At 31.1% G+C, this 18788-nt stretch overlaps 1 protein-coding gene across 1 annotated transcript in view; it reads left to right on the top strand.

Moving 5' to 3' along the window:
• LOC134727394 (neurogenic locus notch homolog protein 1-like) overlaps positions 1 to 14554 on the top strand; it is a 57108-nt gene extending 42554 nt beyond the window's left edge. Inside the window, exons 37-46 of the mRNA XM_063591773.1 lie at positions 1543 to 1650; positions 2568 to 2675; positions 3357 to 3464; positions 4231 to 4338; positions 9825 to 9932; positions 10563 to 10670; positions 11030 to 11137; positions 11742 to 11846; positions 12716 to 12867; positions 14359 to 14554. Of these exons, the coding sequence (XP_063447843.1) occupies positions 1543 to 1650; positions 2568 to 2675; positions 3357 to 3464; positions 4231 to 4338; positions 9825 to 9932; positions 10563 to 10670; positions 11030 to 11137; positions 11742 to 11846; positions 12716 to 12867; positions 14359 to 14523 (1178 nt within the window). The 3' untranslated portion in view covers positions 14524 to 14554. The remainder of the gene's footprint in view (positions 1 to 1542; positions 1651 to 2567; positions 2676 to 3356; positions 3465 to 4230; positions 4339 to 9824; positions 9933 to 10562; positions 10671 to 11029; positions 11138 to 11741; positions 11847 to 12715; positions 12868 to 14358) is intronic.
• The last annotated feature ends 4234 nt before the right edge of the window (positions 14555 to 18788 follow it).

Here is an 18788-nt window from a genome sequence, read left to right as displayed (position 1 = left end):
TACTACTGTTGCCTTTATTTATCCGACATTTGTAAATCGTGATTTGCAATTCGCTGCATTGCAAACCAGTTTCTTTTTAATGAATATTGTCACCATCTGATCTCAACAATTCCAAAAGGCAAAGAGGCTCACTTTCACTAGCCTGTACTATTCCAGCAGGAACATAATACAATTGAGAATGGAAATGGTGAATGTGTCAATGCGACAACAACCCGACCATAGAGCAGACAACAGCCGAAGGCCACCAACGGGTCTTCAATGTAGCGAAAATTCCCGCAACCGTAGGTGTCCTTCGGCTGGCTCCTAAAAATATCTATACTAGTAAATTGATAATGGACGTCATACTAAACTCCGAATTATACACAAGAAACTAAAATTTTAAATTATACAAGACTAACAAAGGCCAGAGGCTCCTGACTTGGAACAGCCGCAAAATTGCGGCGGGGTTGAACATGTTTATGATATCTCACCCCCCCCCCCCCTATACCTCTAGCCAATGTAGAAAAGTAAACGCATAACAATACGCACATTAAAATTCAGTTCCAAGAGAAGTCCGAGTCCGATGTCAAAAGATGTAACAAAAGAAAATAAATAAAATGACAATAATACATAAATAACAACAGACTACTAGCAGTTAACTGACATTCCAGCTCCAGACCTCAATTTAACTGATTGAAAAATTATGTCTTCATCATATGAATATTAGGCAAAATCCATCCCGTTAGGGGTTTAGTATCATACTATCATAAAATATATGAGAATAACATAACCCGTGTCATGCCAACAACTGCTGAAAGAAATGTGTTTAGTTCCGATGCAGAGACCCTATAAGTGAATCAATATTAAAGCCAAAATATGCAATCTTTAATGACCTGACAACAGTATCGTAACTATATCCCTTTTAATAAGTCTATAACACTTGTTATTGGCGAGTAGTCATTACAATTTAAGATGCGGTTTGAAAAATACAATACGGAAAAAAAGTCGGTTAATACTAAAGGGAGCTGGACACTAGCAACGGCATTAAGAATTGAACGCACTAGCCTTTGAACTCTTCTCAACACATTTTCGAAAATACATACGAAAATATCACTATTTTTGTGTGACAACAAGTAGTTCACTAGATTTTTTGTAGTATCAGTCAGTTGAAATTTATTTATTTAATAGACTGTAAATTATATGTTAATTAATAGTATCAAAAAATAAAATCACAAAAATACTGAACTCAGAGGAAAATCGAATTGGAAAGTCCATAATCAATGGCAAAATGAAATAACAAAACACCTCAAAATCGAATGGACAAGAACTGTCATATTACTGACTTGGTACAGGCATTTTTAAATGGATTAAACCTGGTTTTAAAGCACTAAACCTCACACTTTGATGACGGTCTCATCAAATTCTGTTTATCTTTACAATGATGCGTGAACTAAACAGACATAATAAAAAAAATAGTTAAAATATGGGCACAGCAGTCATCATTGTATAACAATTTAAAAAAAAAATGAGTTGAGTACTCGTTTATATATATTGATTTCACAGTCGGCCCATGTGAAGGATTTATTTGTCGTAATGGAGGAACAAAATATGTATCCGGAAGAACCTGTCTATGTACCTGTAGAAGGGGATTCTCTGGATCATCATGTGAAGGTATTGCCTTTTTTAACGTTATTCATATTGCTCCTTAAAGTGACCGTTTATCGGTCATTGTACTTAACGTAAGAAACATAACATAAGAACATCACACCAATGTTTATCTAATAAGTTTGTCAAAATCAAATCGGGAATGGCCGAATGTCGATGCCACTGCTGGTGGAAGTTTCGTCCCAGAGGGTGTCTTCATTCTAGTAGTAAGCACTTCTGTTTTTACATGAATATCAGATATGTGGTAATTTTTATAAATTTTCTGTTTACAAAACTTTGAATTTTTCGAAAAACCTAAAGATTTCAGGAGTAGATTACCTTAGCCGTATTTGGCACAACATTTTGGGAATTTGGGTTCTAAATGCTCTTCAACTTTGTACTTGTTTGGCTTAAAACAATTTTGATCTGAGCCTCACTAATGAGTCTTATGTAGACGAAGCACGAATTTGTAATCCTGGTACCTTTGATAACTATTATTAGATGCAACTTTGTAAGAACATCGAAACAAAGTCATATTTTGTAGTATTTTAACCAGGTTTAAACTGGGTGAATTTCATTCATTAATGTTTGCAATTGAGTTTTGGATACCTTATAATAGTATTTTAAATATTTTAACCACCATTTGTTTAGATGATTTAATTAGAAGAAAAAAACATATAAGATACTGTTTTAGAGTGAAACCCTAATTTGTACTAGAAAATTCACATTTTTTTCCTCAAAGGTGAATCGTCCAAGGAAGATGAAGATTTAAATATGATGAGAAAATAAATGATACAACAGTTACACAATAACTATATTAAAATCACGATCAATTACGTATCATAAAACTGATATCATACAAACATTATATAAACATTCCATTTAATATGATATTTTAGCAAAAAGCTATTTACAATGTGTGGCTTATTGATATTTCTTTTAAGAAACACCTTGCAGTAGCCAGCCTTGTTTTCATAAGGGCACTTGTTCTGTATCAGGAGACCAATTTAGTTGCAGTTGTTCCGAGGGATATTCTGGCGCACTGTGTGAAGGTAAATTAAAAAAAAACATAGTTTAAATTTTAGAACACGTAGAAAATATATTTCACTTGATATCACAATGTGGCAATGGATTCAATGAACATGCTGTGTATAAACATTGTTGTTTTCCAATTACAAATACAATTCTAGGAAACATATTTATAGAAAAATGCATAAGCATGACTAGACTTAATAATGAATTGTTCGAAAAACTAAGGATTTTCTTATTCCAGAGATAGATTACATTAGCCGTATTTGAAACAACTTTGTAAAATTTTGGGTCCTCAATGCTCTTCAACTTTGTACTTGTTTGGTTTTATAACTCTTTTGATCTGACCGTCGCTGATGATTCTTATGAAGACGAAACGCACGTCTGGCGTACTAAATTATAATACTGGTATCTTTGATAACTATTCCTAATAATGTAAACCTGATCTGGTTACTTTTATTTTCAATAAACGAGTTTAAACGATTATAAATCCAAGGAACGAAATAATTTGATGTGTGAATATATGGATCTAATGCCAATGTGACAACAGAATCAATAAGCAATGCATTACATATGAATAATATATTCATCTGAATACAATATATAAATCGTAACCTATATGCTCTGCCTTGTTTGAAATGATGTTAACTCTAATAAAGAAAACTGTTACCAATATCAAAATTGCATTCTTGACTTATGTGCAGTGACATCATGCAGCAGTAGTCCTTGTGAAAATTCTGGATTATGTATAAATACAAATGGCAGCTATGTCTGTGTTTGTCCAATAGGATATTCAGGGAAACATTGTGAAGGTAAAATTTAATGAGAATGACTTAAAAATTTATCATAAACTTAAGTGTATGTATCATAAATTACCGTATAGCGGGTTATTTTCGCGGGGTGTGAATTTTCGCTTATTTACGCGGATAGAACAAAATCGCCAAAATAAATTCCGCCAATTTAAAAGTGTACATGCAAAGGTATTGATAAAAGTTTTGAATCCGCCAAAATAATAATCGCCAAAATATTTCGTATACCTTATTTATGGAAATCGCGAAATTTTACATCCGTGAAAATAACCCGCTATACGGTATTCAAATCATTTTTTGTTATTATTATTACCATATTATTATCCTTTCGTTAAAAGGCTTGAATTCCATGTATCTGTACTCTTCTGTAAACAAAGTTTCGAAATTACTGGACATTTGTGTATCATTAAACACTTATATTTGAATCTTTGAAGTTAAAAAAATGTGTATGATATGACGAAGTACATGTTTTGAATTGTGCTATTTGTAACACAAGATCAATAGCCGACTTATATGTTTATCCTCAACAAATAATAGTGATATTAGCCAAAGAATGAGCGAAACGAACTGATAAAAAGGAAAGGGTGCTGTCACGTGCTTCTGAAATAGAATATGTCTGTGCTTCTGTACGTGTGGCTGATTATATTTTAAAAAATCCGATTTTGTTGCTGGTTTCATCAGGATTTACTCAAAATTTAACTTTAACTTTGCATACTTAAGTCGTTTATAAGCGGTTATTGTAACTTCTACGACAAACGTCCACTTACAGTTGATCCATGTGGTGGCTTTACTTGTGATAATGGAGGAACAAAAAGTGTATTCGGAACAACTTGTCGGTGTACATGTACAGGTGGATTCTCTGGATCATTGTGTGAAGGTATTTTATAATTATTGATGTATGATACAGATTGGTTGGTTGGTTTGTTTGTAATGGGGGAAGATAAACAAAAACATGTGGTTAAAAAATATCAACAATATCAACACTCGATCGATCTCTAATAGTTCAATGTTCAAAAATAATACTCAATAAATGTGGACACCTATCATCTTATTATCTTTTTTATACATGCTATCAGTAACGGGTTTACTATGGGTATTTCAAGATCAAAAACTAACCATCACAGGGAGATTTTGTCATTCAATTAAATAAGGGTGATCTTAAATTAGGTTTTAACTTTATTTATGATCATTTATGTTCGGTTCCTCATTTATACAATTCTGTTTATTTCTAGAAAAGTTTTTTTTTTGAATAGATGGACATGTATCATACAAGGGTTTATGAGCATGATTTAGGTGAAATGGTTCCACTTAAGATTGTAAAAAAAAATCCTTTACAAGATGAATCGTTGTGTTTTATTCTGTTTCCTGAGCCACGCTTTCACTACCAATTACTGGGTTTTTGGCTTGGTTTTTGTTTGGGTTTGTTTTGGGTGGGGAGGGGGAATGTTTTTTAGGAATGTATGGGGGTGACGCTTTTAATTTGTTAAACCTGATATCATATCTAGCTAATCACAGGCGCATATAATTCGTAATTTGTAAATCAATCGAAAAGACATAGAAGTTACGTGTACTATAATGTCAAACTGTGGGTACTGCAGTCAGTATTGACAACTCCTTCAGGCAAAGGAGTAGGTCCGGTAAGGACCTATTTTGGCCTCCAATTTCAGTCTCATCTGACGAAAGATTTTGACCACTTTTTAAACACTCAAGTGTCTATTTCATACGATTCAATTAATTTGTGTGCAATTTTTAACTTATTTAATCATTAAAAACGATCCGATTCAAGCTCAAATATGAAAAATCTACCAAATATGCAAAAAAATGACACTTTTCAGATGGTTTTTGTCAAAAACGAAAGTGGCCGCATCCGTGTTCATCCTCAATTTTTACATATTTTATGTATTATCAACAAATACAACTTCCATTTCAATATTTTGGAGGAACACGAATGCGGCCACTTTCGTTTTACCCGAAAACTGTCAAAAATTTAACTAAAATGCTGGAAGTGTGAAGATTTCAGTAATTTAGCACGACTTCATGGTGCTAGTACCCAATATATGTGCATTGTATTGTCAAAAACAGCCCATATTTGTGTAGCAGAACCATTCTACTATCCAATATTTAAGTAAAAGTTTACATTTTAACAATTTTGTAAAACTGCTATATTTTGGGGCCAAAAAAAGGTCTTACTGGACCTACTCCTTTGACTTAAGATGAATTTGGGTATTTATTTTAGGTATTTTTGTCATATAGCTCCCCAACGGTTTCGGTACTTATACATCCTCAGATGTCAAATGTTTGGCTTTGAGTGTTCCTGATGAAGGAATATTCAGAAAAGCGCTTCGGACGCATGAAAATCATTTAACGTGTTGTTTTCAAATTTTTTAATGTGTCTTCAGTGGTAAAATATGTGAAAGTCCTAAACCTAAAACTTTGTCAAAAATACGGACAGGCTAAAGGAGACATACACAACTCATATAACAAAGGCACAAAATACTGAATAGATACCTTCAGACGTAGCGAAATTAATCCACCAAAACACTATAGGTATTCAATTGTACTCAGGGGAGTACGCATTCCCTAATGGCATCAATCACGATGATCATGATAGGTACTTTCAATTGATGATAAAGGCACCAACAAGATTCAAAACTAAAACATCACTCGTAACTACACTATGCTAGTGGAGATGACGTTTCTTAATATTAACCGATTTATATCAGGAAAATATCAAAGACATTAGTCGTATTTTCATGCAAGAACATAATTCTTGGATATTGCACGTATCGAGGTATTGGCATTATAGCATTTGATTTACAGTAAATCGACAGAGGTTTCGAACTCCGTATTAAAGAAGATTTATTCTGATAAATGTTTACGGGCCGAATACTGATACTCCTTGCTTCTATGACAAACTAACAGAAATCATAGACTTTTTTATAATCAACTGTGTCTGATTTGTGGAGACTTAAATCAGAATATTGACCTAGTTACCCATAACTATCCAACATATGAATAATCCAAAAGCAAGGGATAAAATTTTAGAAATTATAAAATATAAGACTCTTTTTAGAGATAGATACCCTGAACCTACACGATTTACATCGAGAAAAAAAAATCCATTTAAATAATCACGGTTAGATTTCGTTTTGATCTCTGAAAGCCTTAATGATGACATACGTGATATTAACATTGGCAATAGCTACAGATCAGACCATTAACCAGTAATTTTGACTTTAAAGATAAATGAGTTTATAAAAAGCAGGGGCCTCTGGAAATTCAACAACTTTTTTCCTTCAAGATACTGAATATGTAAAATTAATTAAAAAGGGTTATAGCAGATATGCTTTACACAAAGTGAACTTAGAATTTTGCGACAAAACAAGATTAAAGGTCAATCTGTTAAATCAAGAACCCAGTGGTTTGAAGAAGGAGAGAGACCAACTAATAATTTTGTAACCTAAAAACCCAAAATTTTATAAAAAAAAACTATAAAAAAACTATATTATTATTGATAACACTGTAGTAGAAAATAAAATAAAAATATTGACGCAAACAAAAAAGGGGAATTAACATTTCAAACCCCTCAATTAAAAGATAATGAAAAAGATTCTTTCAAAGGTAATATTACTAGTACCTAAAGTTTAGTGAAATAACACAAGCATTGAAAGGGATGAAAAATAATAACAGCCCTTGTTCAGATGGCTCCACAGCAGAACTTTTAAATTTTTTTTGGATAGATATTTGAACATTTGTCTTCAGGTCAATAAATGACGATATGAAATAGGTGAAATGTCTGTCACACAAAAGCAGGAAGTTATCACATGTATCCCAAAGGAAGGTAAATCGAGACAGTTTTTTTATAAAATTGACGTCCAATTACCCATTTAAACTAAACTTATAAATTAGAATCTAGCTGTATAGCAGATAGAGCTAGCCAGTTCTTAATTATCTAATTAATTTTGACCAAACAGGCTTTATTCCCGGGAAATTTGTTTGGGAGAACTGTAGACTTATATACGATATTTTACATTTCACGGAGAAAAAAATACATCCCTGGTATATTACTCTTGATTAATTTTGAAAAACCATTCGACTCTATCTTCTGGTCATTTTTATTTGAGATACTTAAAATTTAATTTTTTTGAGAATCAATCATGAACGAGATAAAAACATTCTATAATAATATTTCTTCACCAGTAACTCAAAATTGTTGTCTGTCAGATTTTTTTCGTGTTAAATGCAGAAATACTTGGCATTTTAGTCAGAATAGTAATGATATTAAATGTATTACGATAGATGATACAGAGTTAATATTGTCTCAGTATGCTGATGATACATCACTTATTTTAGATGGATTTCCTTCCTCTTTATGTGCATCCCTCCGTATTTTACAATTCTATTCTGGGATATCAGGACTGAAACTAAACTTAGATAAAAAAAAATGTTATATGGATAGAAAGTAAAAAACTTAGTCAAGATGAAATATGCGTAAAGTCGGGATTGAAATGTGGTTCCAGTTCCTTCAAATTATTGGGTATCACATTTTGTGTTGACTTGAATAGAATGTTTAATCTAATTTATGCTCCTCAAATTCAAGAAATAGAAAGTATTATACAAAAATGGTCAAAATAGTCGCTTACTCCGTTTGGTATAAAAACTATTATAAAATCTTTAATTATATAAAAATTGAATCATCTGTTCTTATCTGTCCCAAGTCAAGATGAAAATGTACTACTACAACTCAGTAGTAAAATGTATGCTTTCATTTAGGATGGTAACTCCGACATGGTAAATCGGGAGCTCTTATGTCAAGAATACTGCAGAGGTGGTTTTCAAATGATTAATTTAAGAAATTGTATACATAAATTGACATGGGTTATAAGAGTATTTTATTGAATTCAAAGTGGATCAAATTATTTACTGCTACACAAAATATAAATTTTACAGAGTTGGCTTATTTTGGAACAACTAAACAATTTATTTGGAAAGAAGTTATTTGCGTTGTTTTGTGGAAGTCATATCTTTATCTATATGGAATAATGAGACCATTAAAATTGATAACGTCAGTGTTTATTATAGAAGTTTGGCACAAAACGGGGTATAAGCTGTGAATGACCTTCTAGATGAGCAAGGAAATATATTGTCTTATCAAAATTTTGAACGGCTATATACTTTAAAACCCACATTTTTACAAATTTATGGTATTAAAGTAGCATTAAAAAAACGGTTCCAATCTATGGGAATCAACACTGAAAGGGAACAGCAACAACAAGCTTTGTTACAAGTTCAAAAGAAATGTATAATATATTCAATCAAGCTGCGATACTAGTTGTTATAGCAGCTGAGCGAAAATGGGAGGGTATATTGAATGACGTTGTAGGGATTGGAATAAAAATCATAACTGCGTCACTTAAATTTCAAAAAATACCCAGCTCTGATGGTTTCAATACCGCATTATTCACTGTATTTTAGGTACTTATACTTTACTTTTAAAGATGAAGCGTGCACAGAGTAGTTTATGTACATTTTGCAAGGAAGAAACAGAAAGCAGAGAACACTTATTTTTGGGGTGTCATATTGATGCAGACATTTGGAACCATCTGAATGCCAGGATTTTTGAAACAACACATATTGAAATTCCACTAAATGTAGATAAAATCATGTTTGATCTTGATGTTAACAATGAACTAATTTTTATTAAAAATAAAGTCATTTTAATAGTAAAGTATTTTATATGCAGATCAAAGATGCAAGAGGAAAAACCTCATATAAAGGGATTTTAAAACTATATATGAAAGAAAATTTTATTTTAGAAAAACATATTTCCTCAAAAAAATAAGTGTGAAAGGTAGTAACATGTACTGGAACACCTGGGATAAAGTCATTAGTTGATATAATAGTGAATGATTATGTATAGATGTGCTTAATTAAATGTAATTTCCATTAGCACTATATATTTTTGATGAAAATCTTTTACTTCATCCATATATATTGTATTCCGATATATAATATCGTATTATTAGTTTTATTTTTGTTAACTCTTATTTGTTTGTTTATGCTTATTTTTCTTGCTTGCTTTATTACGTGCCACTTTAGATAATTTATTTAAATGCCTCTTAATCTATGATAAATATAAAAAAAAAAGGAGCGGTTCAAGTATTTTATTTTCTGCTAAATATAAAAATAAAGCGCATCAACAAATGATAAGGTATCCGGCAGCTGTTCAACAACTATGTAAGTTTTTACTTTTGATTACGTTATTTTTAAATCTGTCCTTCAGTCATGTTTACATGTTACACAATGATAAACAATTGTGGCGACAGTTTTTTTTAATGTTAAAACAGTTGCTTTTGTATTCAGTAACACCATGTTCGAACAACCCATGTCTTCACAATGGTACCTGTTCTATGACGAGCAGTGGCTCCTCTTGCAGATGTCCCACAGGATATTCCGGAGAATCATGTGAAGGTAAGAAGCAATGATATTTAGATAACTTTTAATGGACGTCGTTACGGAAATCCGATGTTTGTTATAATTTCACATTATAATTAATAATCTGATAATAACGAAGTCTTCTTCCAAAGGACAAACCTTGCTGTAAAACATCAGTTACATAAATAACGATCTCGTGCTTTTAGTTATCTTTGTCTTTTCGAAACAAACTAACAAGCTAGCAACGAAAATCGGTAAGATTTAAGGTGTGTTTCTTCTGAGTGCAAATCAAGGCAACAGTAGTATACCGCTGTTCGAAAGTCATAAATCAATTGAGAGAATACAAATCCGGGTTACAAACTGAGTGAAACACATCAATTATAAAAGAAAATAACGAAATAACAGAAACAAAACCAGCTTTTAGGTGGGTGATTACTTTTAGGTGAAATGGCATTTAGTCAACAAATTTTCCTTGAGTGTTCAACTTCATAAAGAAGAAACGCGCGTCTAGTGTAAAGATTGTATTCCACGTATTTCAAATTAATTCATGTACTGATGTTGTACATTCACTATCAATTAATTCTATGCTTTTGTAGCGCCTTGTACTTTTCAGTAATTCATCCATTTGTTTTCATTTTTCGAATTTAAGTTTTTTGTATATTTCAGTAACTCCGTGCAAAAGTAGTCCTTGCCTAAACTCAGGAACATGTTTCAATGTGGATAGCACTTTTACATGTGCATGTCAGACTGGATACTCAGGCAATCGTTGTGAAGGTACAAGACTACTTTAATATGTACATCATCTTCAAATAGTCTAAATTACTTACGTATTGTATTTCTAGTAACATTTTAAGTTTGTACTTTTTCTTAGAACGATCATTTCAGGAATGATTTCAATACTCTTAAACGTAGTCAAACTATTTAATGTGTCAATGCAAAATTACTGTAGTCAATATTGATAAATCATAAAGCTTCAAAGAAATATCAGAATTCAGCGATACCAATTCCGACTACACTGAAGGTGTGGCATCAGTTCCTGATTCACTTAATATTAGAGGAGAACACAGATAATGGATAAGATAGTAGTAAAATTCTGACTGATGAACATGACGAGGATAACTTTTGTATTCCAGTTACACCTTGCAGTGGAGACTTCTGTTTGAACCAGGGAACTTGTTTCATTGTAAATCGTTACTTTAGATGTGCGTGCAAGTCTGGGTTTTCAGGGAGATTTTGTGAAGGTACACTTTTTACCAGATTTAATTCATCATTTATTTTATAATGTCTGTTTCAATGTATCTACCACGACAAAACAAAAAATTTAAAAACATATATATCGTGTTCATTTCAATAGCATTCACTAGCAGAAATGGTAATTCTTGTTAATCGAGGTATTCGGCTGTATCTTCCACTAAATGATATTGTATATTCAATAGCTTTGGAAGTTGATAGTTTGCTTCTCAAAAATGAAAAAAAAAAATGCAACCATGCAAAAATGACTTATAATCGAATGAAACTTATCAAATCTGATGTTCGCGTATACTTAACAGAGTCATCAGTGAAATGTGTGGTGTGTCATTTTTATTTTGATCATTGCGTTGTTTGACGATCTATTGTGTAAATTTGTTTATTCATTTTGTAGTACTTTAATAGAAACGCCTTCTTTTCCTATAATTGTAAATAAGACATTTTGAATTTAGGACATGTGTACATCATTTTATTGCACAACGAATACCTTTGTGTCATTTCGAAATATCCATTATTTATGCAGTTGAACAATATCATATACAAAATCACAAGTTCATTTTAAAAAGATGAAACAATTATTCTATTTTGAATTTTCAGTGACTCCTTGCACATCAAACCCATGTAGATGTGGAACATGTTCTGTATCGGGTAGTAGTTATGCATGCAGTTGTCCATCTGGACTCCAGGGAAATCGATGTGAAGGTAATGTGATACGTGCATCGTCTTTAGCATCGAACTATATGACGTCATGTTTATACTCTTGATGTCAAACAAAATCGCTCAGGGTAAAATATTTGTCATAAATGGCCAACCCATGGTAAAATCACGATATATTCCATCCCTTATGAATTATTTCTGAATCATTCAAGTGCATGACATTTAAATTTGGGATGGCTGTATCTTTAACGATCACTGGCAAATATTTCATTATTAAGTAGTATAATAATGCTCGCGTTATAGAACTTAATATGTCAAACTCATAAGTGGAATATAAACTGATAAAGAAAAAAAATACAAAAACACAATAGAACACAAAACACAATAGAAATCTCAAGACTAATCAACACGAATTGTTCTGCTTTTGCAATTTATGCGCCATATAATTGCTATTTTCAAATTAATTGGAATTTTGTTATTTAAGAAGTTTTATCATAACTGACTCTTCATTTCACAAAAGTAAATAAATGGTCCTTTTACAACATGTACAAGTAGAGGATCTTAAAAAACTTGCTATCATAAAATAACATATTAAAATTAATAAGGATCAAATATTGATAAGTAAAATCAAAATGAGTAAAATGACATACGCATAAAACCTCAAAAAGTATATGGACAGAAGACACGTTAAGCAAGATTTTTATTTTTACATTATGGATGACCAGCAATATTCCTGGTTTGTACAAATTGCTTTTTTAATACATTAATAAACTTCCTTGAATATATTTTTTTTGTAAAAAAAAAACACAAATTGATGAACTTAAAGTATTCTTCTGCATTTGAATATTCCACTCTCCTGATGGGCATTTCTTTATGAACATAAAAATGAATGTTCCTTTTGCATTTAATTATAGTTTTGTTTACTCAAACGCTAACATCTCCGGGATTTCCGTCAAGCTATACACACAATCTTAACTTAGCTTGGACTATTGATGCTGGCAGTAGAAACAGAGTCAAAATAAGTTTTAGCAGATTCAACCTAGAGTCCTGCTGTGATTTTGTAAAGGTTTGTTGATTAAAAAACATATACTTCATAGTCAATTGACTAATTAGTTATAGGTCAGAGACAAAACAAACAAGGTAAATCAAAGCGAGATTAATTTTTTTTATATCTTTTAAAAATTTGTCTTGTCGGTTGTGTGTATATCAAAAATAATTGTCGTTTCACAATTCTGCTGTCAGTGATCTTTTAAGATGGGTATTTTGATTTATGTATCATATCAATCATTTTTTTTTCAATTATTAAGTATTCGTTACAAACTGTGAGTTTTAATGTTGTATTGTCATATTTGTGTAGATTAACTGTTTAGTATTGTTCATCTTTCCGTAATTTTGATATTTATAAGGTTTGTATAAGCTTTTTAGCTTCGTTAACTTCTGTTTCTGTTCATATTTAATATAATTTAAAAAAGGTAAAAATGTTAAATTAAATTTGATTATATAATGTTAGGTTTGTTTGGATTAAATAACACTAGCAAATTATAATATTCAGAATGTATAGAGTAACTGGATTTTTTCTGATGATCTTTGTTTCATCAAAATATTAAACCTTTTATAAAGTTCAAACTAGTTTACCAGAAATATGTTTTTTATAGGAAAATATATATTGATAAACATGAAGAAATAAATGAACATACACATACACCTTAGACTTAAAAAAAATAATTTGATAATTCTTAACTACAGTTTATTATAACAGTCCTATGGACAGTCCTTGTACGAACTCTAGTAGTATTGGTCTAGAACTGACTTTGACAGTACTACTATAGAATATTTCTATGAACGATTATTCAGATAGTTCTAACACAGGTTTAGATCTGATCACGACAGTAATATTAATTAAAATGATTTATCAAAATAGTTTGAAATCATCGAACTGCAATCGTACAAAACTATTTTAATATTAAAAATGCAACAGAAGGACAAAAGATACCAGAGGGACAGTCAAACTCATAGATCGAAAATAAACTGACAACACAATGGCTACAACACACAACATAGAAAATTAAAGACTAAAAAACACGAACCTTATCAAAAACTTGGGGTGATATTTGGTGCTCCTGAAGGGTAGGCAGATTCTGCTCCACATGTGGCACCCGTCGTGTTGATCATGTTATATCACAACCCCGTTTAATAGTCTTATTCGGTAGGTAACATAGGGATTGTATTTAGGACATAAAGGAACATGTTTGATATCATCTGTGAAACTGTTATTCCATAACGGACAACCAACTCGTGATGGCGTCCGTAAAATTTACGAGGGAGTGATTTCAGCTACACTATTTAGAACTCTTTGTTTAATAGCTTCCTTGTGAGCGGCAACCATCTATCATGAAAATAATGATAGGAAATACAAGTCCGGGAATATCGTATTAATTGTGAGATATATACTCAGTATGCAGACGCTGCTGACTAATGAAATTTTAAGTATACATCATTCATTCTGCATAAATAAAACAAAACAATTGTTAATCAGTTCTGCATAAAACAATTTCAGGTATACAATGGAGCGTCGACTAGCAATCTCCTAGGATCTTTTGGTGGAACTAATATACCATCCGACCAAATAACGACTAGCAGATATATGTACATTACTTTTACAACAGACCATTCAATTCAGAGTACTGGATTTAGTGCAAATATTTACAAAATTATAACATAATAGTATGTTATAGAAGTCCGTTACCAACTTTAAAGATATTTCAATGTCATAGATAATACCATATCTCGATAAAACATTGTATTGGAAAGAATCAAAATTAAAATTTTGTTTATGATTATTTTCATTTACAAAATATGCCTTATGATATCCTAAAGTACTAAATTCATAGCGTGTGCGACTATTTTTATGTTGAAATGCATTGTGGACTAATTTTTTTAGGCGTTATTGAATTTCACATGGGATACAAAGATACCGTAAGCCATTTAATTGACTGTTTTGCAACTTCTATGTTACATTTGTCAACAATTAAAATAATACATTCTTTTACAGTTTTCAAAATTATGTTCTGTTTTAACATTTACTACAAAATATTGTTGTTGTTATTAGTTTTGGTAGGCCGCTTACTTATATAGTAATTGCGCCTTAAATTCATATAACATAACTATTATGTATATATACTTTCAGTCTTTAATTTATTTTTAGTATTTTGTATTACGTTTTGGCGAGTAATGATATGAAACTTTGACGGACATGGTTGACTGAATTACTAGAAAATATATATATGTTGAGAGACAAAAAAACACACACATATCAGAAGGTACAAATTGAAAAAAATGAAAAAAGAAGGGCAAATGATAGTCCTTAATGAAATGTACATTATTAATTGATAGGTATAACCAAAAAAATGTTTAGAAAATTTATCTGGATGTTCCCCTTTGTGTCGTCTGTGATATACTTGTATAAAAAAGTATATTTAGAAACCTGTAACAAGACATGTGCTAGTTAAATGCTTCCTATCTAAGGACGTCTTCTTCGATTGATGTAGCAAATAAAGAATCCTTAAAAAAGGATTGGTTGTAGTTTTCCACTCTGATAAGGTGAGTAAATATGATTTTTCTCAAGGTACCACCATAGCCTGTTATTAATCATCTTTTCCATATTTGTGACAAAATTAGATATTAAAGCTACATGTTATGGTCTATATGCATGTGGGTCACTTGAATCTTTCCCCTTTTAAAGCTTGGAATTATTATTGAATGTTTCCAAGCCAGAGGAAGATCTTGTGAGAACCAAATTCTGTTATATTATAAAAGAAGTATACCAAGTGATGTATTACCAAAGCTTTTAAACATACTATAGGTAACCTTATCTTTACCAGGAGATGTATCTGATGTATCAGCAATAGCCTCCCTTAATTCATTAAGGGTAAATGGCTCATTATAATTCTGGGAGTTTTCAGAATAGTTACTTGAACTACTTACATTGTCAAATGCCTCAGCTAATATATTAGACTCTTCTTTAGTAGATTCAAATATATTATTTTTATAAATCAAAGTAGGCATAATTAGTAAATTAATTGTTTTATCCATCATTTCCTTAATTGTACTCCATTCTTGTCCTATACTATTATTATTATTCAAGCCACTGCAGAAAGTTTCCCAATATTGTTGCTGTGTTAATTTAATAGTGTTTCTACATTCCTTTTCTTTTTCTTTATATAATAAATAATCATGACCGCCACCCGTATGTCTAGCCTTGTTTCGAGCTTTATTGCGTTCTTTTACCACCAACGTACAGTTTTCATTCCACCAAGGTACTTCTAGTTTATTATAGTTCCTTTTTTTCTTAGATGGAATGTACTCACCAGCAATTTTAATTATATTGTTAGTGAGATGAGAACATGATTCATTAATATTGTCAGAAACAATGCTCTCACTAAGTTGTTTATGACATGAGATGGCGAACCCATCACATGTTTTTATAGTTCCAAATCAACTCTTGTTCGCTGTATGAACAAGATGAGGTTTGATTCAATGTTAATTGTATAACAAAATGGTCACTACCATATAAGAATCAAGTACCTACTGTCCACTTTATTTGGTGTGCTAACTGTACACTAGATATTGATATATCAATACATGACAATTGTAGATCGGAGGGTTGTTGTCTTTCTGATCCATCATTTAAAACTATAATATTATTACTTTGGTACTAATAGCATTGTACAATGAGTTACCTTTAGTGTCAGCTTTATTACTACCCAATAGATAATGATGAGCATTGAAGTCACCACAGATAATGAATTTACCTTCAATTTGATTCAAGAGATTTATATAATCATCTTTTTTTGTGTCTGTTGATGCATCAAATAGGCTAATAATGGTGACCATGTCACTGTTTATTAATATTTGAGCAACAGAAGTTTCAAACTTTGAGTTTTTTTCTTTCTTAGAGTATTGGATGTCTACATTCACATATATAGCTGTGCCAACCCCCTTTATACCATCTCTAACGAAGAAATTTGCAACTGTGTAACCGTTAATATCAATTAGATCATTTTCAAATTTAAACCAAGATTCTTGTAGGTATATTACATCTAGATAAGTAGAGGAATTTGAAAAATTCCATATATATTCTGGACCATTGTTATGAAAGCTATGGCAATTCCACTGATGTATAACAAATGAACTAGTCATTATTGTTATTAATATAATTATTAAATACATAATGTTAGTAATGATGTTCTTCAAATTAATACTCTTTAAGTATATATGTATATGTATTGATAATTTTGAATTTTACAAACTGATGGACTGGCTTTTCTCAATATCATGATTCATTTGATCTATGTCAACATTAGATCATACTACAAAATATGAGTTCATTATGATTGCAACAGAATATTTTTCCAAACATGTGAGACGCAACTTGTGGTTCAGCTATTGAATTGTGCTCCTTTGTTTCAGTTGTTTGTTTCTATAGTGATTAAGATAATAACACAATGTTGACTGTTGTGCCCCTACTTTTGAAATTTTCACCTATTGTGTCTGTTTGTTTTGTTCACGCACCATTGTCGATGTAATGGAATTTGATGCGACTGTCATACAAGTGAGAGGTTTTAAATTAACTAGCCACAAAACAAGGTTCTAACTACCGTTTTTTTACATAGGAAAACGCCTGTTCCCAGTCAGGACTATGACAGTTGTTATCCATTCGTTTGATGTGTTTGAGCCTTTGATTTTGCCTTTTATTAAGAGACTTTCCTTTTTGAATTTTACTCGGCTTTCAGTTTTTTTTTATTTTCCTTTTTAGTTTTTACATATATGAGCAAATCAAACAAGTTTAGATATATAAACACCAAATATATAATACATTAACAGATGGTGAAAAGTGAACATCACCATCTGACAATGGATAATTAACAATAGAAATAAAAAATCATCTCCTTTATTATAGATTATCGTATAAAACTTCCGTTATAGATAATGATATCAAGATCCAGGAGAGAGCAGTTTTCATTGTTAGTATTTAGAGTCGGTTCAGCAGAATAAATCTGTTTAGTGTGCGTACTGAGGTCGTAATAATAGAGAGCCAAGATATCAGTGCATTTTGGATGAGATTATCTCATATATATACTACCAGCATGTTCCGTTAAGCTTAAAGTTTCATCGATATCTATTCAAAATAATTTCAAAAAATGAATAGGTTTCATTTATTACTTACGACGATGAAAGTCATTAATAATAGTTGAAAATAATTTCATTGACTTTTCTTTGCAATAGTTTTCTGAGTGTAATTTTTTACCGTTACCATTATTCTATAATTTTGCTAAGTTGAAAGTAGTTACAAAAGAAAATACAAGATATATAAACGTGCAAAATATATATTAAAAAAGAATATCATTATATAGGTAAATGAACCTAAATTAGTTCACATTTATGATATTATTTTTCATAAATCATTTCGACCATTATTATAAAGGTGAAATTTTATCTATATGTTTTAGCTGAAAAAAATGAACAGATAAGCATGCAACCTCTTTTTTTATCTTTTGCAATGGTTTTATCTTTTGCAATGGCTGGTGTACTGTTTTAATCATTTATATCAAAATCGCCCAAAAAGCAGACAAAGAAGAAGAGAAACATGAAAAAGTTTCAAATCAAGCTCAAATATTGTTCTGGTTTGGTTATTTTGAAAAGAGTTTTAGTCCTTTGACTCATACTTTAATTTTTGGCATAAGGTAATTGCTTTAAATTAGAGTTTTGCAAAAATAATTCTTAAAGGCTTTTTATGTACAAAAAAAAGATAAGAAATGAATAAAAGAAGCAAAGGGTGTATGTATGATTGTTACTGCTTTGTGCCAGCCAATCATAGTGCTAGTGCTATTACACTGGAACGCTATCCCCAGGAATACAACGCCTCACACTATTTAACACTGGGTTAGTGCAAACCAGTTGTTTTACACTAGTCATTTTGGGAAGCTT

Source organism: Mytilus trossulus, chromosome 8 (assembly GCF_036588685.1).
Source record: "Mytilus trossulus isolate FHL-02 chromosome 8, PNRI_Mtr1.1.1.hap1, whole genome shotgun sequence".
Taxonomy (NCBI): Eukaryota; Metazoa; Mollusca; class Bivalvia; order Mytilida; family Mytilidae; genus Mytilus; species Mytilus trossulus.
This window is presented reverse-complemented; position numbering and strand designations above follow the sequence as displayed.